This window comes from Schistocerca serialis, chromosome 3, assembly GCF_023864345.2.
Source record: "Schistocerca serialis cubense isolate TAMUIC-IGC-003099 chromosome 3, iqSchSeri2.2, whole genome shotgun sequence".
In the NCBI taxonomy this organism is placed as follows: domain Eukaryota; kingdom Metazoa; phylum Arthropoda; class Insecta; order Orthoptera; family Acrididae; genus Schistocerca; species Schistocerca serialis.
The window spans coordinates 318,818,202-318,832,491 of record NC_064640.1 but is presented as its reverse complement, the minus strand read 5'-3'; the positions used below and the strand labels follow the sequence as shown (position 1 = coordinate 318,832,491).

The 14,290-nt window shown below is 43.8% G+C and overlaps 1 protein-coding gene across 1 annotated transcript in view; it reads left to right on the top strand.

Annotated features, from left to right (window-relative positions):
- LOC126470805 (uncharacterized) overlaps positions 1-12,665 on the top strand; it is a 32,322-nt gene extending 19,657 nt beyond the window's left edge. Inside the window, exons 2-3 of the mRNA XM_050098817.1 lie at positions 483-833; positions 12,495-12,665. Coding sequence (XP_049954774.1) covers positions 486-833; positions 12,495-12,665 — 519 coding nt within the window. The 5' untranslated portion in view covers positions 483-485. The remainder of the gene's footprint in view (positions 1-482; positions 834-12,494) is intronic.
- Positions 12,666-14,290: the final 1,625 nt, after the last annotated feature.

The window sequence follows — 14,290 nt, the reverse complement described above, 5'->3', positions numbered from 1 at the left end:
GGGTACAAGCTCGTTATTCACCTAGTGTGGGACTGCCTGTAAACCACTTCCAGGCTTGTCGGCACCGAGCGGTCTAAGGCGCTGCAGTCATGGACTGTGCACCTGGTCCCAGCGAAGGTTCGAGTCCTCCCTCGGGCATGGGTGTGTGTGTTTGTTCTTAGGATAATTTAGGTTAAGTAGTGTGTACGCTTAGGGACTGATGGCATTAGCAGTTAAGTCCTATAAGATTTCACACACATCGCAAACCGGGCCTCGTCGTTAACCCACCAAGCAGATTCGAGCCTGATCCGCCTCGACTTCACGTCTCGGAAGAGGGCGATTTAAGATGCACAGCTATCCGGGTGGGTCCCAGACTGATGAGCAATACTCACGAATGTTGTGGGTATACATGTTTCGGGGGACACCAAACAATTTGCCACGACGACGATGGTTGCACAGGAGATGCAGAAGTGTGTAGCTGTGATGACTTCTGTTTGTTGCAGAGCATGCAGGCGGCACTGAGGCTGACATGCATGGTGGTGGCGGCGGGCGCGCTGTCGGCAGTGGCGCTGCCCCCGCAGCTGCTGAGCGAGCGCCGCACGTACGTAGACCTGTGCATCAACGGGCTGGGCGCTGACTCGTGCGTCTCTCTCTTCGAGGCTGCCGTGCCGCCCAACCTGACGCACACGGCCACGGACAAGCAGAGTGGTGTCAAGCCGCGCAACACTGTGTGTCCCACGCTCTGCCAAAACGGTTTGGGCTATCCGTTGTGTCGCTGCAGGCAGCAGTTCCCGCGGCCCGCCGCCAACTGGACAGCCGTCTGTGACGCCTTCTGTTCGCTGCAGAATGTCACGGTCAGTTCATTCAGCTCACCAAGTCCCCACACTGTAACCAGTACGATGTCTGCCTTAATGGTCCGCTTTACACTGAGGTGACAAAAGTCGTGGGATACCTTTTAATACAGTGTCGGATCTTCTTTTACCCTTCGTAGTGCAGCAGCTCGGTGTTGCATGGACTCGATTAGTCGTTGGAAGTCACCTGCAGAAATATTGAGTCATGCTGTCTCTATAGCAGTCCATAATTGCGAAAGAGCTGCCAGTGCGACGAACTGAGGTATCGATTACCTCCCATAAATGTTCGGTGTGATTCATGTCGGGCGATATGTGTGGCCAAATCTTTCGCACGAACTGTCCAGAATGTTCTCCAACCAATCGCGATGTATTGTGTCCCGGTAACATGGCTCATTGTCGTCCAGAAAAATTCCATCTTTGTTTGGGAACATGAGGTTCATGAATGTCTGTAATTGGTCTCCAAGTAACCTAACTTAACCATTTCCAGTCAATGATCGGTTCAAGTGGACCAAAGGATCCAGTACATTCCATGTAAACACAACCCACACAACTACGAAGCCACCACGAGTTTGCGCAATGACTTGTTAACAACCTGGATCCATGGGTTCGTGAGGTCTGTGCCACTCTAAGGTCTAATCGAAATGGTCATGAGCCCAGGAGAGGCATTGCAGGCGATGTCGAGCTGTTAGCAAAGGCACTCGCGATGGTCGTCTGCTGCCAGAGCCCATTAATGCCAAATTTCGCTGCACTGTCCTAATGGATACGTACGTCGTATGTCTCACATATATTTCTGCAGTTATTTCACGCAGTGTTGCTTGTGTGTTGGCGCTGACCACTCTACGCAAATGGCGCTGCTCTCGGTCGTTAAGTGAAGCCCGTCGGCCACTGCGTTGTCCGCGGTGAGAGGTAATGTCTGAAATTTGGTATTCTCAACACACTCTTGACACTGAGGATCACAGAATATTGAATTCCCTAATGATGTCCGAAATGGAATGTCCCAAGCGTCTAAATCGAGTTACCATTCCGCGTTCAAAGTCTGCTCCCGTAATCACGTCGGAAACCTTTTCACGTGAATCACCCGAACACAAACTATAGTTCTGCCAATGTATTGCCCTTTTGTACATTGTGTATACAACATTACCGCCACCTGTATATGTGCATATCGCCATCCCATGACTTTTGTCATCTCAGTGTAAGTTTTACGCAAACTTTTTTTACGAATAAAAATGTTAAATCAGCGATATGGATATTAATCTAACACACCTCCTCTAGCTTTTACAACGTAAGTGTCCATGAGTATTTATCTCAGTGCCTACGACTTCCAAGCTACGACATACGTTTACTCCAACTGATCTCAACGCTTTCTACATTTTCGTGGCAAAAGTTAGTAATAATGTAAAAGGTACATTAGGAATTATGAAATGTGCTACGTCACTAAATGACAAAGTCACCTAGTATTGTGCTGATAACGGCGTTACTCTTGTGGCAATGCGTCACCATATTCTAACACCAATCTGGCCTTCCTTTATACGTACGGATACTTCCGCTGTTTTAATATGGTATCTGAGAGAATTTATTTATCTGAATATTGATACATGGTTAAACATCAGGAAGAGAAATAGAAAGTTTCAATGAAATCGAGTCATAATACATTTATTGATTGTTGATATACATGAGTTAGAGCCAAGAAGCCTAGATAGTCCACAAACTACCGCATACCGATACAGTCAGGAAAAGCAAGTCTAATTCTACCTCACCGACAGAAGCACAATATACAGTGGTTTCGTCCCGTGACGATATGTCTACAAATGCTCTTCTGCTACATCTGCTTTACGCTCCTTTGTTCCTGGAATTCGGTTATGGGATCACACCACATTACCCGGAGAATGAGGGTCGGCAGCGATATGCCTAAGTGATTAGCATCTCTGAAGTCCCGGTCAATTCTTCTTTCGCCTCCGACTGTTATGTAGGACACAACATAAAAAGAATCGATTCATACATTCGTGAAACTAGGAATCATACTACCAGTCTAGAATTAGTACTGAAGTGTTGTGTTTGTTCGTGATAGCCGGCCGGAGTGGCCGCGCGGTTCTAGGCGCTACAGTCTGGAACCGCGAGACCGCTGCGGTCGCAGGTTCGAATCCTGCCTCGGGCATGGACGTGTGTGGTGTCCTTAGGTTAGTTAGGTTTAAGTAGTTCTAAGTTCTAGGGGACTCATGACCTCAGAAGTTAAGTCCCATAGTGCTCAGAGCCATTTGAACCATTTTTTTGTTCGTGATAATCACGAGGCCACACAAGCGCTTTTAGATTCGTAGTGGATTCCTCAACCCATTCTAACACAGCTCCGGAGTTATGGAACGATACACTGTTTTGTTAAATGTACGGGTCAGTTGCTGAAGGCGAACAAACGCTTGCACTTGATCGGACAATACGTCTCTGCACCGCCCGCTTGCAAGAGACGATAGCAGGTCAGTAGGTATCCCATAACTTCCCAGGTAAGCATCTTCCACGCGAGAATTCCTCCTCCGCAGATTGCTGAAGAAAGGGAAGAATATCAAGGTTTAGCGTCTTTTCGATGATGAGTTGATAAAGGACGGACCACAAGCTTGAATGAAACAAGAATGGAGAAGGAAATCGACCGTTTAAAACAAACCATTCCAGGATTCACTTTAATAGAGAGAAACTATGCAAACATAGCCCGGTAAGACTTGATGGGGATATGAAACAACTCCTCTTGAATGCGAATACATTGTCTTAACCACTGCGTCACCTCGTTTTGTCACCAGTCTAACCAATAAGCAGCCTAACCAGTAAGCAGGCATCACATCATGCGGTTTCCGATGTACCCGTAGCCTGTCATCGGTTTGAACCGTGATTCATCCGTATAGGAGAACTTTCTCCATGCTTCGGGATTGCACTCTTCGTGTCCCACAGTCAATTTTAACCTCTGTGCTCAGTGACATGCGAAGAGCCTATGTATAATGATGGGGCTGTGACTTCTGTACGTCATAAGGGGAAAGTGTTTCTCGATCATTTAGCTGCTCACAGGTTGGCATCCAGCTCTGAATTGGGGGTAATATGCTGCAATGTGTCCCGCTAAATGTGTGTGAATTTCTAAGGGACGGAACTGCTGAGGTCATCGGTCCCTATACTTTCACACTATTTAAACTAACTTATGCTAAGAACAACACACACACCCATGCCCGAGGGAGGACTCGAAACTACGGAGGGAGGGTCCGCGCAGCCAGTGACATGGCGCCTCTAACCGCGTGGCCACTCCGCGCGGCAAATGTGTCCCGTCAATCCGCTGAAATGATCAGTGATAGTCGGAGGCGAAACTTCATTATCAACGAGCTGTTGATCACGAAAGGTGACTATGGGCGTCAGTTTTTCCCGAATCGAAGTACCCCCAGTACACTCAAGAAGAATGGCTCCCGAACAGTCCAAAGCATGCACCCCCGTCCAGGGCAACCATGATTTGATCGCCAACTAATGGGCTCATATCGTTCGTCCTGCCTCTTCTGAGCTCGACCACCGTGCAGACATCTCAGTCGCTTGACAAGTGAGACTAATCCATTCAGCGTGAGGGAAGAAGCTTCCTCTCTCTAACATAGCAACTGTCTATAATTCAAGTACTCATAAGTGTATGTTGTCATAAGGCCAGAAAATTTTTATGAGGCGTTTCACGGCACACTCATTGGGCAGGTAAACTTGCTTTCACAGCTACGTTACAAAACATTTCTTCAAAATTTCACCACTCTTTAAATCCAGGATATTGTTTAACATCAGCAACTACCCAAGTAATTTCAATTTGAAAATTCGGTGTTTTGTATTGCCTCGGGAGGAACAGTGCAGATAACACTTGTGATAATTTACCAGAGCTGACGTGTCTTAATTGTCATCAACAATTGTTTTTCATTCCCATTGCTTCTACCAGACGTTTTAGCAAGCATCACTTTCCAGACATCAGATGCTTTGTGTATTTATGCACAACATTCTGATTTTTAATTGTAATTTTTGGATTCTTCGAACACTCCACCCCATTTTGTCGATGCAGTTATCATCTTTGCTTAGGATGCATGTTTCTTGAACGTTATTACGGAATTACACTTCAGTTTCAATAATTAATGTAGATAGTGCGTAGAATTTCTCACTATTCACTCCTTTTTCCACAAAACAGAGAGTAAAAGAAATAATTTTAATTTAATACTTAATTTAATATACTCGTGGAGCATTTCATGACACAGTTGTTGTATTAAATGGTACTTTTGCGTTAATTCTGCACAAAAATTCAAGCATTCAATAGTGTCCACCATTATCATCATCGGGAAAGCAATTGACTGACAAATAAGTAACGGAATCGTACATGTGTAGTACTACGCACTGTAACCAGTGATTGCATTGCCACCAATGATGAAACGTCGTTCGCTGCGTCTTTTGTTTCCATCACTATATAGATAAGGGATGATCTCCTAGGTAGTGTCTCAGTATTAAGTTCTCACTTCTACATATTGCTGACTGCATATGTCGTATTAATATTAAACATCTTGACGCACGTAATAATTTCCTTAGCCCCTTTGCCGGCCGGTGTGGCCGAGCGGTTCTAGGCGCTTCAGTATGGAACCGCGTGACTGCTACGGTCGCAGGTTCGAATCGTGCCTCAGGCACGGCTGTGTGTGATGTCCATAGGTTAGTTAGGTTTAAGTAGTTCTAAGTTCTAGGGGACTGATGACCTCAGAAGTTTAGTCCCATAGTGCTCAGAGCCATTTGAATCTTAGCTTTTTTGATGATTTGAGTCTCAGTAGTTTGGAGCGTGGGCTAGAATGCGTGTCTCCCCGAACGTTACCTTGTGCTTGTTCGTAAAATTACACTCCTGGAAATGGAAAAAAGAACACATTGACACCGGTGTGTCAGACCCACCATACTTGCTCCGGACACTGCGAGAGGGTTGTACAAGCAATGATCACACGCACGGCACAGCGGACACACCAGGAACCGCGGTGTTGGCCGTCGAATGGGGCTAGCTGCGCAGCATTTGTGCACTGCCGCCGTCAGTGTCAGCCAGTTTGCCGTGGCATACGGAGCTCCATCGCAGTCTTTAACACTGGTAGCATGCCGCGACAGCGTGGACGTGAACCGTATGTGCAGTTGACGGACTTTGAGAGAGGGCGTATAGTGGGCATGCGGGAGGCCGGGTGGACGTACCGCCGAATTGCTCAACACGTGGGGCGTGCGGTCTCCACAGTACATCGATGTTGTCGCCAGTGGTCGGCGGAAGGTGCACGTGCCCGTCGACCTGGGACCGGACCGCAGCGATGCACGGATGCACGCCAAGACCGTAGGATCCTACGCAGTGCCGTAGGGGACCGCACCGCCACTTCCCAGAAAATTAGGGACACTGTCGCTCCTGGGGTATCGGCGAGGACCATTCGCAACCGTCTCCATGAAGCTGGGCTACGGTCCCGCACACCGTTAGGCCGTCTTCCGCTCACGCCCCAACATCGTGCAGCCCGCCTCCGGTGGTGTCGCGACAGGCGTGAATGGAGGGACGAATGGAGACGTGTCGTCTTCAGCGATGAGAGTCGCTTCTGCCTTGGTGCCAATGATGGTCGTATGCGTGTTTGGCGCCGTGCAGGTGAGCGCCACAATCAGGACTGCATACGACCGAGGCACACACGGGCAACACCCGGCATCATGGTGTGGGGAGCGATCTCCTACACTGGCCGTACACCACTGGTGATCGTCGAGGGGACACTGAATAGTGCACGGTACAACCAAACCGTCATCGAACCCATCGTTCTACCATTCCTAGACCGGCAAGGGAACTTGCTGTTCCAACAGGACAATGCACGTCCGCATGTATCCCGTGCCACCCAACGTGCTCTAGAAGGTGTAAGTCAACTACCCTGGCCAGCAAGATCTCCGGATCTGTCCTCCATTGAGCATGTTTGGGACTAGAGGAAGCGTCGTCTCACGCGGTCTGCACGTCCAGCACGCCACTGGTCCAACTGAGGCGCCAGGTGGAAATGGCATGGCAAGCCGTTCCACAGGACTACATCCAGCATCTCTACGATCGTCTCCATGGGAGAATAGCAGCCTGCATTGCTGCGAAAGGTGGATATACACTGTACTAGTGCCGACATTGTGCATGCTCTGTTGCCTGTGTCTATGTGCCTGTGGTTCTGTCAGTGTGATCATGTGATGTATCTGACCCCAGGAATGTGTCAATAAAGTTTCCCCTTCCTGGGACAATGAATTCACAGTGTTCTTATTTCAATTTCCAGGAGTGTATTTTCAGCAGCAGCCTATTTTTCAAAAGTAGCTCAGCATCCTTTGACAAATATTCGTGGCCTTAGAGTTCGAATGTGTTCCATGTGAATGTATCAGTTGAGCCGATTCCCAGCGCACTACGAACACTGGCAGCACATCGAGTACAGAAATGTAAAAAAAATTGTTACTACAGAGCACAGCATTACGAATACGCACAGAATCTTGTTCGAGCAGACACTTTTTCTGGGGCACGCTTCGAACTATTGGCACTCGTCATCGAAGAGGCTGCGGCATAATACGTAGAATGTGTGTCAACAGTATTAACAGAGATACGGGCTACGCATTTAGCAGCGCCTGAAAGCGAGCACTTGATACCAAGTGACTTCTAGGAGCACAGTACACCGTTCGTCATAAAAGTTTCGAGACTAGTTTTACTTCTTGCGTTTAAGCGACGTCAGCGCAGTAATACGGTCGCAGCTTGAACTAACAACTGTAGGCAACATACGTGCAATTGATCACTCAGCAGACATTTGCACGTGCAGCCCTAGTATGTCAGTGTCATTGTGTCACACATTCCAATGGGGCACCATCTGTCCATAAATTATGTGGTCAAGACAGTACTCAGAATGTTCTGAAGAAGAGAAAAGCGTGTGCAAAGTTTGTCCCTCAGGCCTTGACTCCCAAACACAAACAGCCATGTGAGGACGTCTGCCGACACTAGATTGAAATGCAAAAATCGGACAATCCTTTTCTGCAAAAAAAAAAAAACATCACAGATGTTGAGACATGGTGTTGTCAGTACGTACCTATCTAAAATGAGTAAGTAAAGAACTTGTAATGAAGGGTCAACGCTTTGACCATGTAATAGACATTCAAGCCAACCTGACACGCGAGCGCCGGGGGGACGTTAAGGAAAACACACTCCACTTAAAGGAAGCACCAAATCCACAATTTTGAAGATACAGAAATGAAACTTTGTAAGATGCGTAACATGAATTTAACACATTTACTGTTAAGTTCCTTGATTATACAGGGTGTTACAAAAAGGTAAGGCCAAACTTTCAGGAAACATTCCTCACACACAAATAAAGAAAAGATGTTATGTGGACATGTGTCCGGAAACGCTTAATTTCCATGTTAGAGCTCATTTTAGTTTCGTCCACCTACGCTCTATGGAGCACGTTATCATGATTTCATACGGGATACTCTACCTGTGCTGCTAGAGCATGTGCCTTTAGAAGTACGACGCAACATGTGCTTCATGCGCGATGGAGCTCCTGCACATTTCAGTCGAAGTGTTCGTACGCTTCTCAACAACAGATCCAGTGACCGATGGATTGGTAGAGGCGGACCAATTCCATGGCCTCCACGCTCTCCTGACCTCAACCCTCTTGACTTTCATTTATGGGGGCATTTGAAAGCTCTTGTCTACGCAACCCCGGTACCAAATGTAGACACTCTTCATGCTCGTATTGTGGACGGCTGTGATACAATACGCCATTCTCCAGGGCTGCATCAGCGCATCAGGGATTCCATGCGACGGAGGGTGGATGCATGTATCCTCGCTAACGGAGGACATTTTGAACATTTCCTGTAACAAAGTGTTTGAAGTCACGCTGGTACGTTCTGTTGCTGTGTGTTTCCATTCCATGATTAATGTGATTTGAAGAGAAGTAATAAAATGAGCTCTAACATGGAAAGTAAGCGTTTCCGGACACATGTCCACAGAACATATTTTCTTTCTTTGTGTGTGAGGAATGTTTCCTGAAAGTTTGGCCGTACCTTTTTGTAACACCCTGTATATATTTAACTTTTTATGTAATATAAAAATTTTATTTTCAGAAAATAATATATGTACCTTTTTCTCAGAAACTATTCAAGACATTTCTACGAATTTTCTCTGTTTAATCTCTTTGCATATAGTAAGATCTTCCAAGAGGTTCTTGACTATATCCAATAGGACAGTTTTAATAATTTTTAATTATAATTCTGTGAGTGTAATATAAAACGCATTCAAATTTCCAAGCTCTTCGCCCATGTCTCAGCTTAGACTCATAATTTCAAAATTTACTCTTGAAACAACGTTTATTGGGTTTATAGAAATAAGTGCACAAAATTTCGTAATTATAGCCTTCATAGATTCTGAGTAAAAGGTACATAAACTTCAGAAACCATAGCTTTCAGGGAATGCAATTTAAAGTTCACTCTAACGTTTTTTATTGTGTCACCTCCTCAGAAGGCCCCAGATTTGTACTCAAGGTCCTCTTTCCCTTCAAGGCTTCTCTTCTGGTTTCTTGTTTTCTACCTTCTTTCCTTTGCCAGGTCTTCAAAGACTTTTCAGCTGCGTAGAAACGATGCAAATCTATTTCTCCCAAGATGTCTTGAGTAAAATTTGCTACCTTAAAGCAAGTGTCTCTGATATCTTTATCCTCCCTATATTTCCTCCATTAAATACAAGAACTGCATCATATGTTGCACTTCTGCAACCGTAGCAGATGAAAACGTATTTTTAGGGCACCGTTTCCATGTGAGTGAATTTAGAGGCTCATTTGTATGAAAACACGTGTTTAGAAGTTTAGGATTCACAGCCTTCTAGATGTATCCTGCGCAGGTTTGCTTAAAAGTAGTCCACGGAATCGTTGTAAACCGAGCCAGTACTGAATTTTTGCTTCAAACAATGGGCGTGGCAGCAAGATTGCGTCACACATTTAATTATTTTTCAGGCACTTCGGATACGATTTCATCAATGAAACTATGGGAACTTATTATCTATGAGTTCTACTAACAAACAGATAATAAATTCAAAACTGGAATAACACCTGAAACATTAAAACCAGCATTTTAACTTTTGTCTATTTTTATTGATGCAATCCCGAAATTTTTTGGACTGACAAGATATGTCCCAGTGATGGCAACAAAACCGCTTAGGATCACTTTTCATCGTTGGCACCAACGTATTCTCTGTTCGCAGCGGCTATTACTACTTAACCCTAGGACGCCTAAGGGGGGGGAGGGGGTTCGTTGAACCCACAATTTTTGTATGTCCCCTGCTTTTGCCCAAGTAACTTTCATACTACACATTCCCTTTGAGTTATTGTTTGTTGGCTATTTTATGAAACATTAGTGTCAATATATTTTCTATAAAATTCCTGCTTTGAAAGAAAAAATAAATAAACTTATTATGGGTCGAAAAAACCCCTCCCCCCCCCTTAGGCTTCCATGCTATAAAAAATTTCCCTTAGTAGGATTTCGTATTTCTCATCTCTACAACAATGCAAGTTAGTTTCTTGTTGGTTGGTATTCTTGATATTCACAACAATCGGTTTACTTTCAGAGGAAGTAATTGTTGATGTCAGTCAGTTGTTGTTCATCTTGTAAACTTGCAGTGAGTTAGTGCATTTCCCTACTGTTCACACCCAGACTTAGAAATGACTAAAAGAATACGTGACTCGTCGTTAGAAAGAGTTCTTAATGAAATTTTAGATGAATATTCTGACTCGGGGAGTGGAAGTGAATATGAGGATGGTGTTATGGAGTATGATTCAGATCGGGAAAGTGATGTGGATGTTAGAGACGATGAAGATAGCGCCGCTTCAGGCAGTGACCATCAGGATGTTATTGTGGCCAAGTCTGGAAGAAGGTACGTAACCACATAGCCTAGAATTCCTCGGAGGTCTGTTTCTAATATAGTAAGAGAGCAAGCAGGAGTAACTCCAGCTGGTGTTTGCCATTCACCTGGAGAAGCCTTGAAGTTACTTCTTACGCCTGACATCATGGATGTTATAGTAAAACATTCAAATGAAGAGGCAGTTAGGCGAAATGTTATTTTGACTAATGAGAAAGAATTGTATGCCTTTATAGGAATCCTGATACTTATGGGGGCAAATAAGGACAATTCTGTCAGTGTACACGATCTTTGGTTAGACCTAATGGGTCGGCCAGTTTACAAGGGTATTATGACAAGTGAACGTTTCAAGGAACTTATTGCAATCATAAGGTCTGATGACAAAAGTACCCGCCAGCTAAGAAGGGAAGCAGAGAAGTTCAAAGCAATCCGTGATGTTTCCAACAAAGTGAATGATAGGTTTCCACTACTGTATAAACCAAGTAAAAACTTACTGATGTTGTCAACAATGCACTAAGATAAAGGCACTGTTGGAGGAGAGAAGAATAAAACCGAGATAAATGCATATTATAATTCCACTAAAGGTGGAATTAATACCATTGATCAAATGGCGTTCCCGGCGGGGCCAGGGACTTTCTCTGCCTCGTGATGACTGGATGTTGTGTGATGTCCTCAGGTTAGTTAGGTTTAAGTAGTTCTAAGTTCTAGGGGACTGATGACCATAGATGTTAGGTCCCATAGTGCTCAGAGCCAGCCATTAAATGGCGCGAATGTACACCTGCAAGAGGGGAACAAAGAGATGGCCTCTATCTGTATTTTACTCTCTCATCGACATTTGTGTTATCAATACAACCGCCATATTCATCCAGCAACATCCAAGATGGAATGAAAAGAAACACAACAAACGGAAACTTTATCTTCTGCAAGCTGGGATGGAACTAGTGAAATTGCAGGTAGAAGAAAAAAGTGCCAATGCAAGAGGGTTATCTAACCAAATTGTTCAATCAATGGAGAGTATTGTACAAAAGAAAATTAAAGAAGTGACAACAGAAGCACGTCAGCCTCTGCAGGGAAAGGTCGGTGCCATATTTGTGTAAGAGAAGCTAAAAAAAAGAAGCAGAAGTACAACAATCTAAGTAAACAAAAACAGTATTGCAGAAAGTGTCATAAACATGTGTGTAAGACACATTCAGAAAAAATTGTGAAGTATGTCTCTTGCCTTGAAGTTGAGGACTCAGAGTAGTCTAATGTATGTGAACACATCTATATTTTGTATTGTAATATGTCAATATTTTATTCACTCAATCCAATATTTATAACAATTAACAACATGTATAAACCGATGCCTTAGTTAAAATACATAAACCATTTCTAAAGTAAACTTATTTAATACCTTTGGGCTCGCCGAACCTCCCCCCCCCCCCCCCCCCCCCGTAGGCATCCAAGTTAGAAAAAAAGGCTTGGGCGTCCTAGGGTTAATTTACATCTGTGTGATTCAGTTACTTCTTTGACAGTCAGTTGCCTACTCGACGAAGACAGTGGTAAACATATCGAAAGCTCGGATTTTCATAGAAAAATAATGGGAAAAGTTCAGCGTAACATTTGACACAAAATACAATTTTTTTTCGAAGTTGGTCAGTTTTTTCTTCGTTTAATTTTAAGCTACTCTTTTGTACAGTGCTTTTTTAACTCCATTCTTACAATTGCTTACTCATTAATTCTCAAGAAATTTCACGTAGATTAGAAATGTGACTGTTGAAATGTTTCAGGTTTATGGCTGTAGCGAATGTAAGAAGCAAGACACCGTGCTGAGAACAATGGCGAAGTCAATGACGACGTTTGAGGCGGCGGAGACGGAGGAGGACTGGGACGCGCTGTGCCACGTGCTCTGCAAGCAGGGGGACGGCGGCCTCGCCTGCAGCTGCGACATCATTCCCTAAATGTCACCTCCTTATTTATTCGCTATAGTTTATAGGCTTGAGTCTCATAAGTTTGCTCCACAAGAAAAAGGATCAATGAGTGGACAAAATTTGGTGAATACCAATAGATGTAATATTTGATCCTCTAACAATAAAGTAATGTCACTGACATGAGCCAAGTTCTTCGAAGTGACATAGTTGTAATAAATTTCTTTAATACAGCTTTATAGTCTGAGTGTATACAACTACTGTTCTTTTTATATTTACCTCGTTGACCTTCAACTTGCTGAACATGGTACAAAGAATGACCAACATGACTATACAAAATTTCCTCTTCACCGCAAACACGTAGAAAATTATTTAGGAATATATTGTCTGTAAAATGCAACACTGTCCACTACAGGACGATTTCGAATTTTAACTGTATCGATGTCTGATTATGGACACAAAAATGAAGGGACGAAACAAACCCGCTGCAGACACATAATATACTCCCATGAAGAACACTATGAGCCGAGCTTAAAGTTCCAACATCACGGATGGGTCATCATCAATAGTGTCACAACTGGTCATCTGGTGGACATACAGCGGGAATTCAGTAATTTAAACCAAGTTATTTGCGAATAGTCTAGTGATCATAAATATTCGGCTGGGAATGGGATACGCTGAAAGGGCGAAATTTCAAATTTTAAGAAAACAGGAAGAAAGCATGAAAGATTCCCATTAAAAATCATTTTAATTGAAGGGATGCAAATTATGATCGATTAATCTCATTTGCATTTGGTGCAAATGGTTCTGAGCACTATGGGACTTAACATCTGAGGTCATCAGTCCTCTAGAACTTAGAACTATTTAAACCTAACTAACCTAAGGACATCACACACATCCATGCCCGAGGCAGGATTCGAACCTGCGACCGTAGCCGTTGCGCGGGTCCAGACTGAAGCGCCTAGAACCGCTCAGCCACTGCGGCCGGCCTCATTTGTAACTTCTAACACAAAAAGTGTAACAAAAGTGTTATAATTTTATAATTAAAATATGTAAATTAATAGCTAGGCAAGATGTAATTGCCATGCTTCACCCCCAAGGAATTACTTAATGTACACGGATAACCTCACTTATTTCTGAACAATAACAAGAAATACAACATTGACATCACTGACACAACGAGAAATAAAATTCCTTGTATTTCATTTTAAGATAATCGAACATGACTGATAGCTGCTTCTTTCTTTCAGCACTTAATTTATCGGTCAATAAGGGGAGGAATATTTCGTAGGATGGGAAGAGTATGCAGTTTGAACTCAGAAATTACACGAAATTTTGTTTGATTTCATTATGCTGCACAAGACGCAGTTAAATTATGGTGATTTCATCTTACAGCACGTTGGGGTGGTTCTTTCTGAGCACAAGAAGTCTCTTTGTATGTTACATACAAGGTTCCTAGAATTCTTAGCCCAATAGTCTTTAAGTTTCTGATCTTGCCTTTTCTTTCAATCGTGATGCACTGGAGTCAAAAGATTCACGTCGAAAATAACTGAACTGAAGTAAAATGAACTACTGCTTGTTGCTCCTAAGAAAGCAAGCGAAAAACAGACTATAAAATGTTTGTCACCATGGTCAAATACGCTCAGTACAACAGCGTC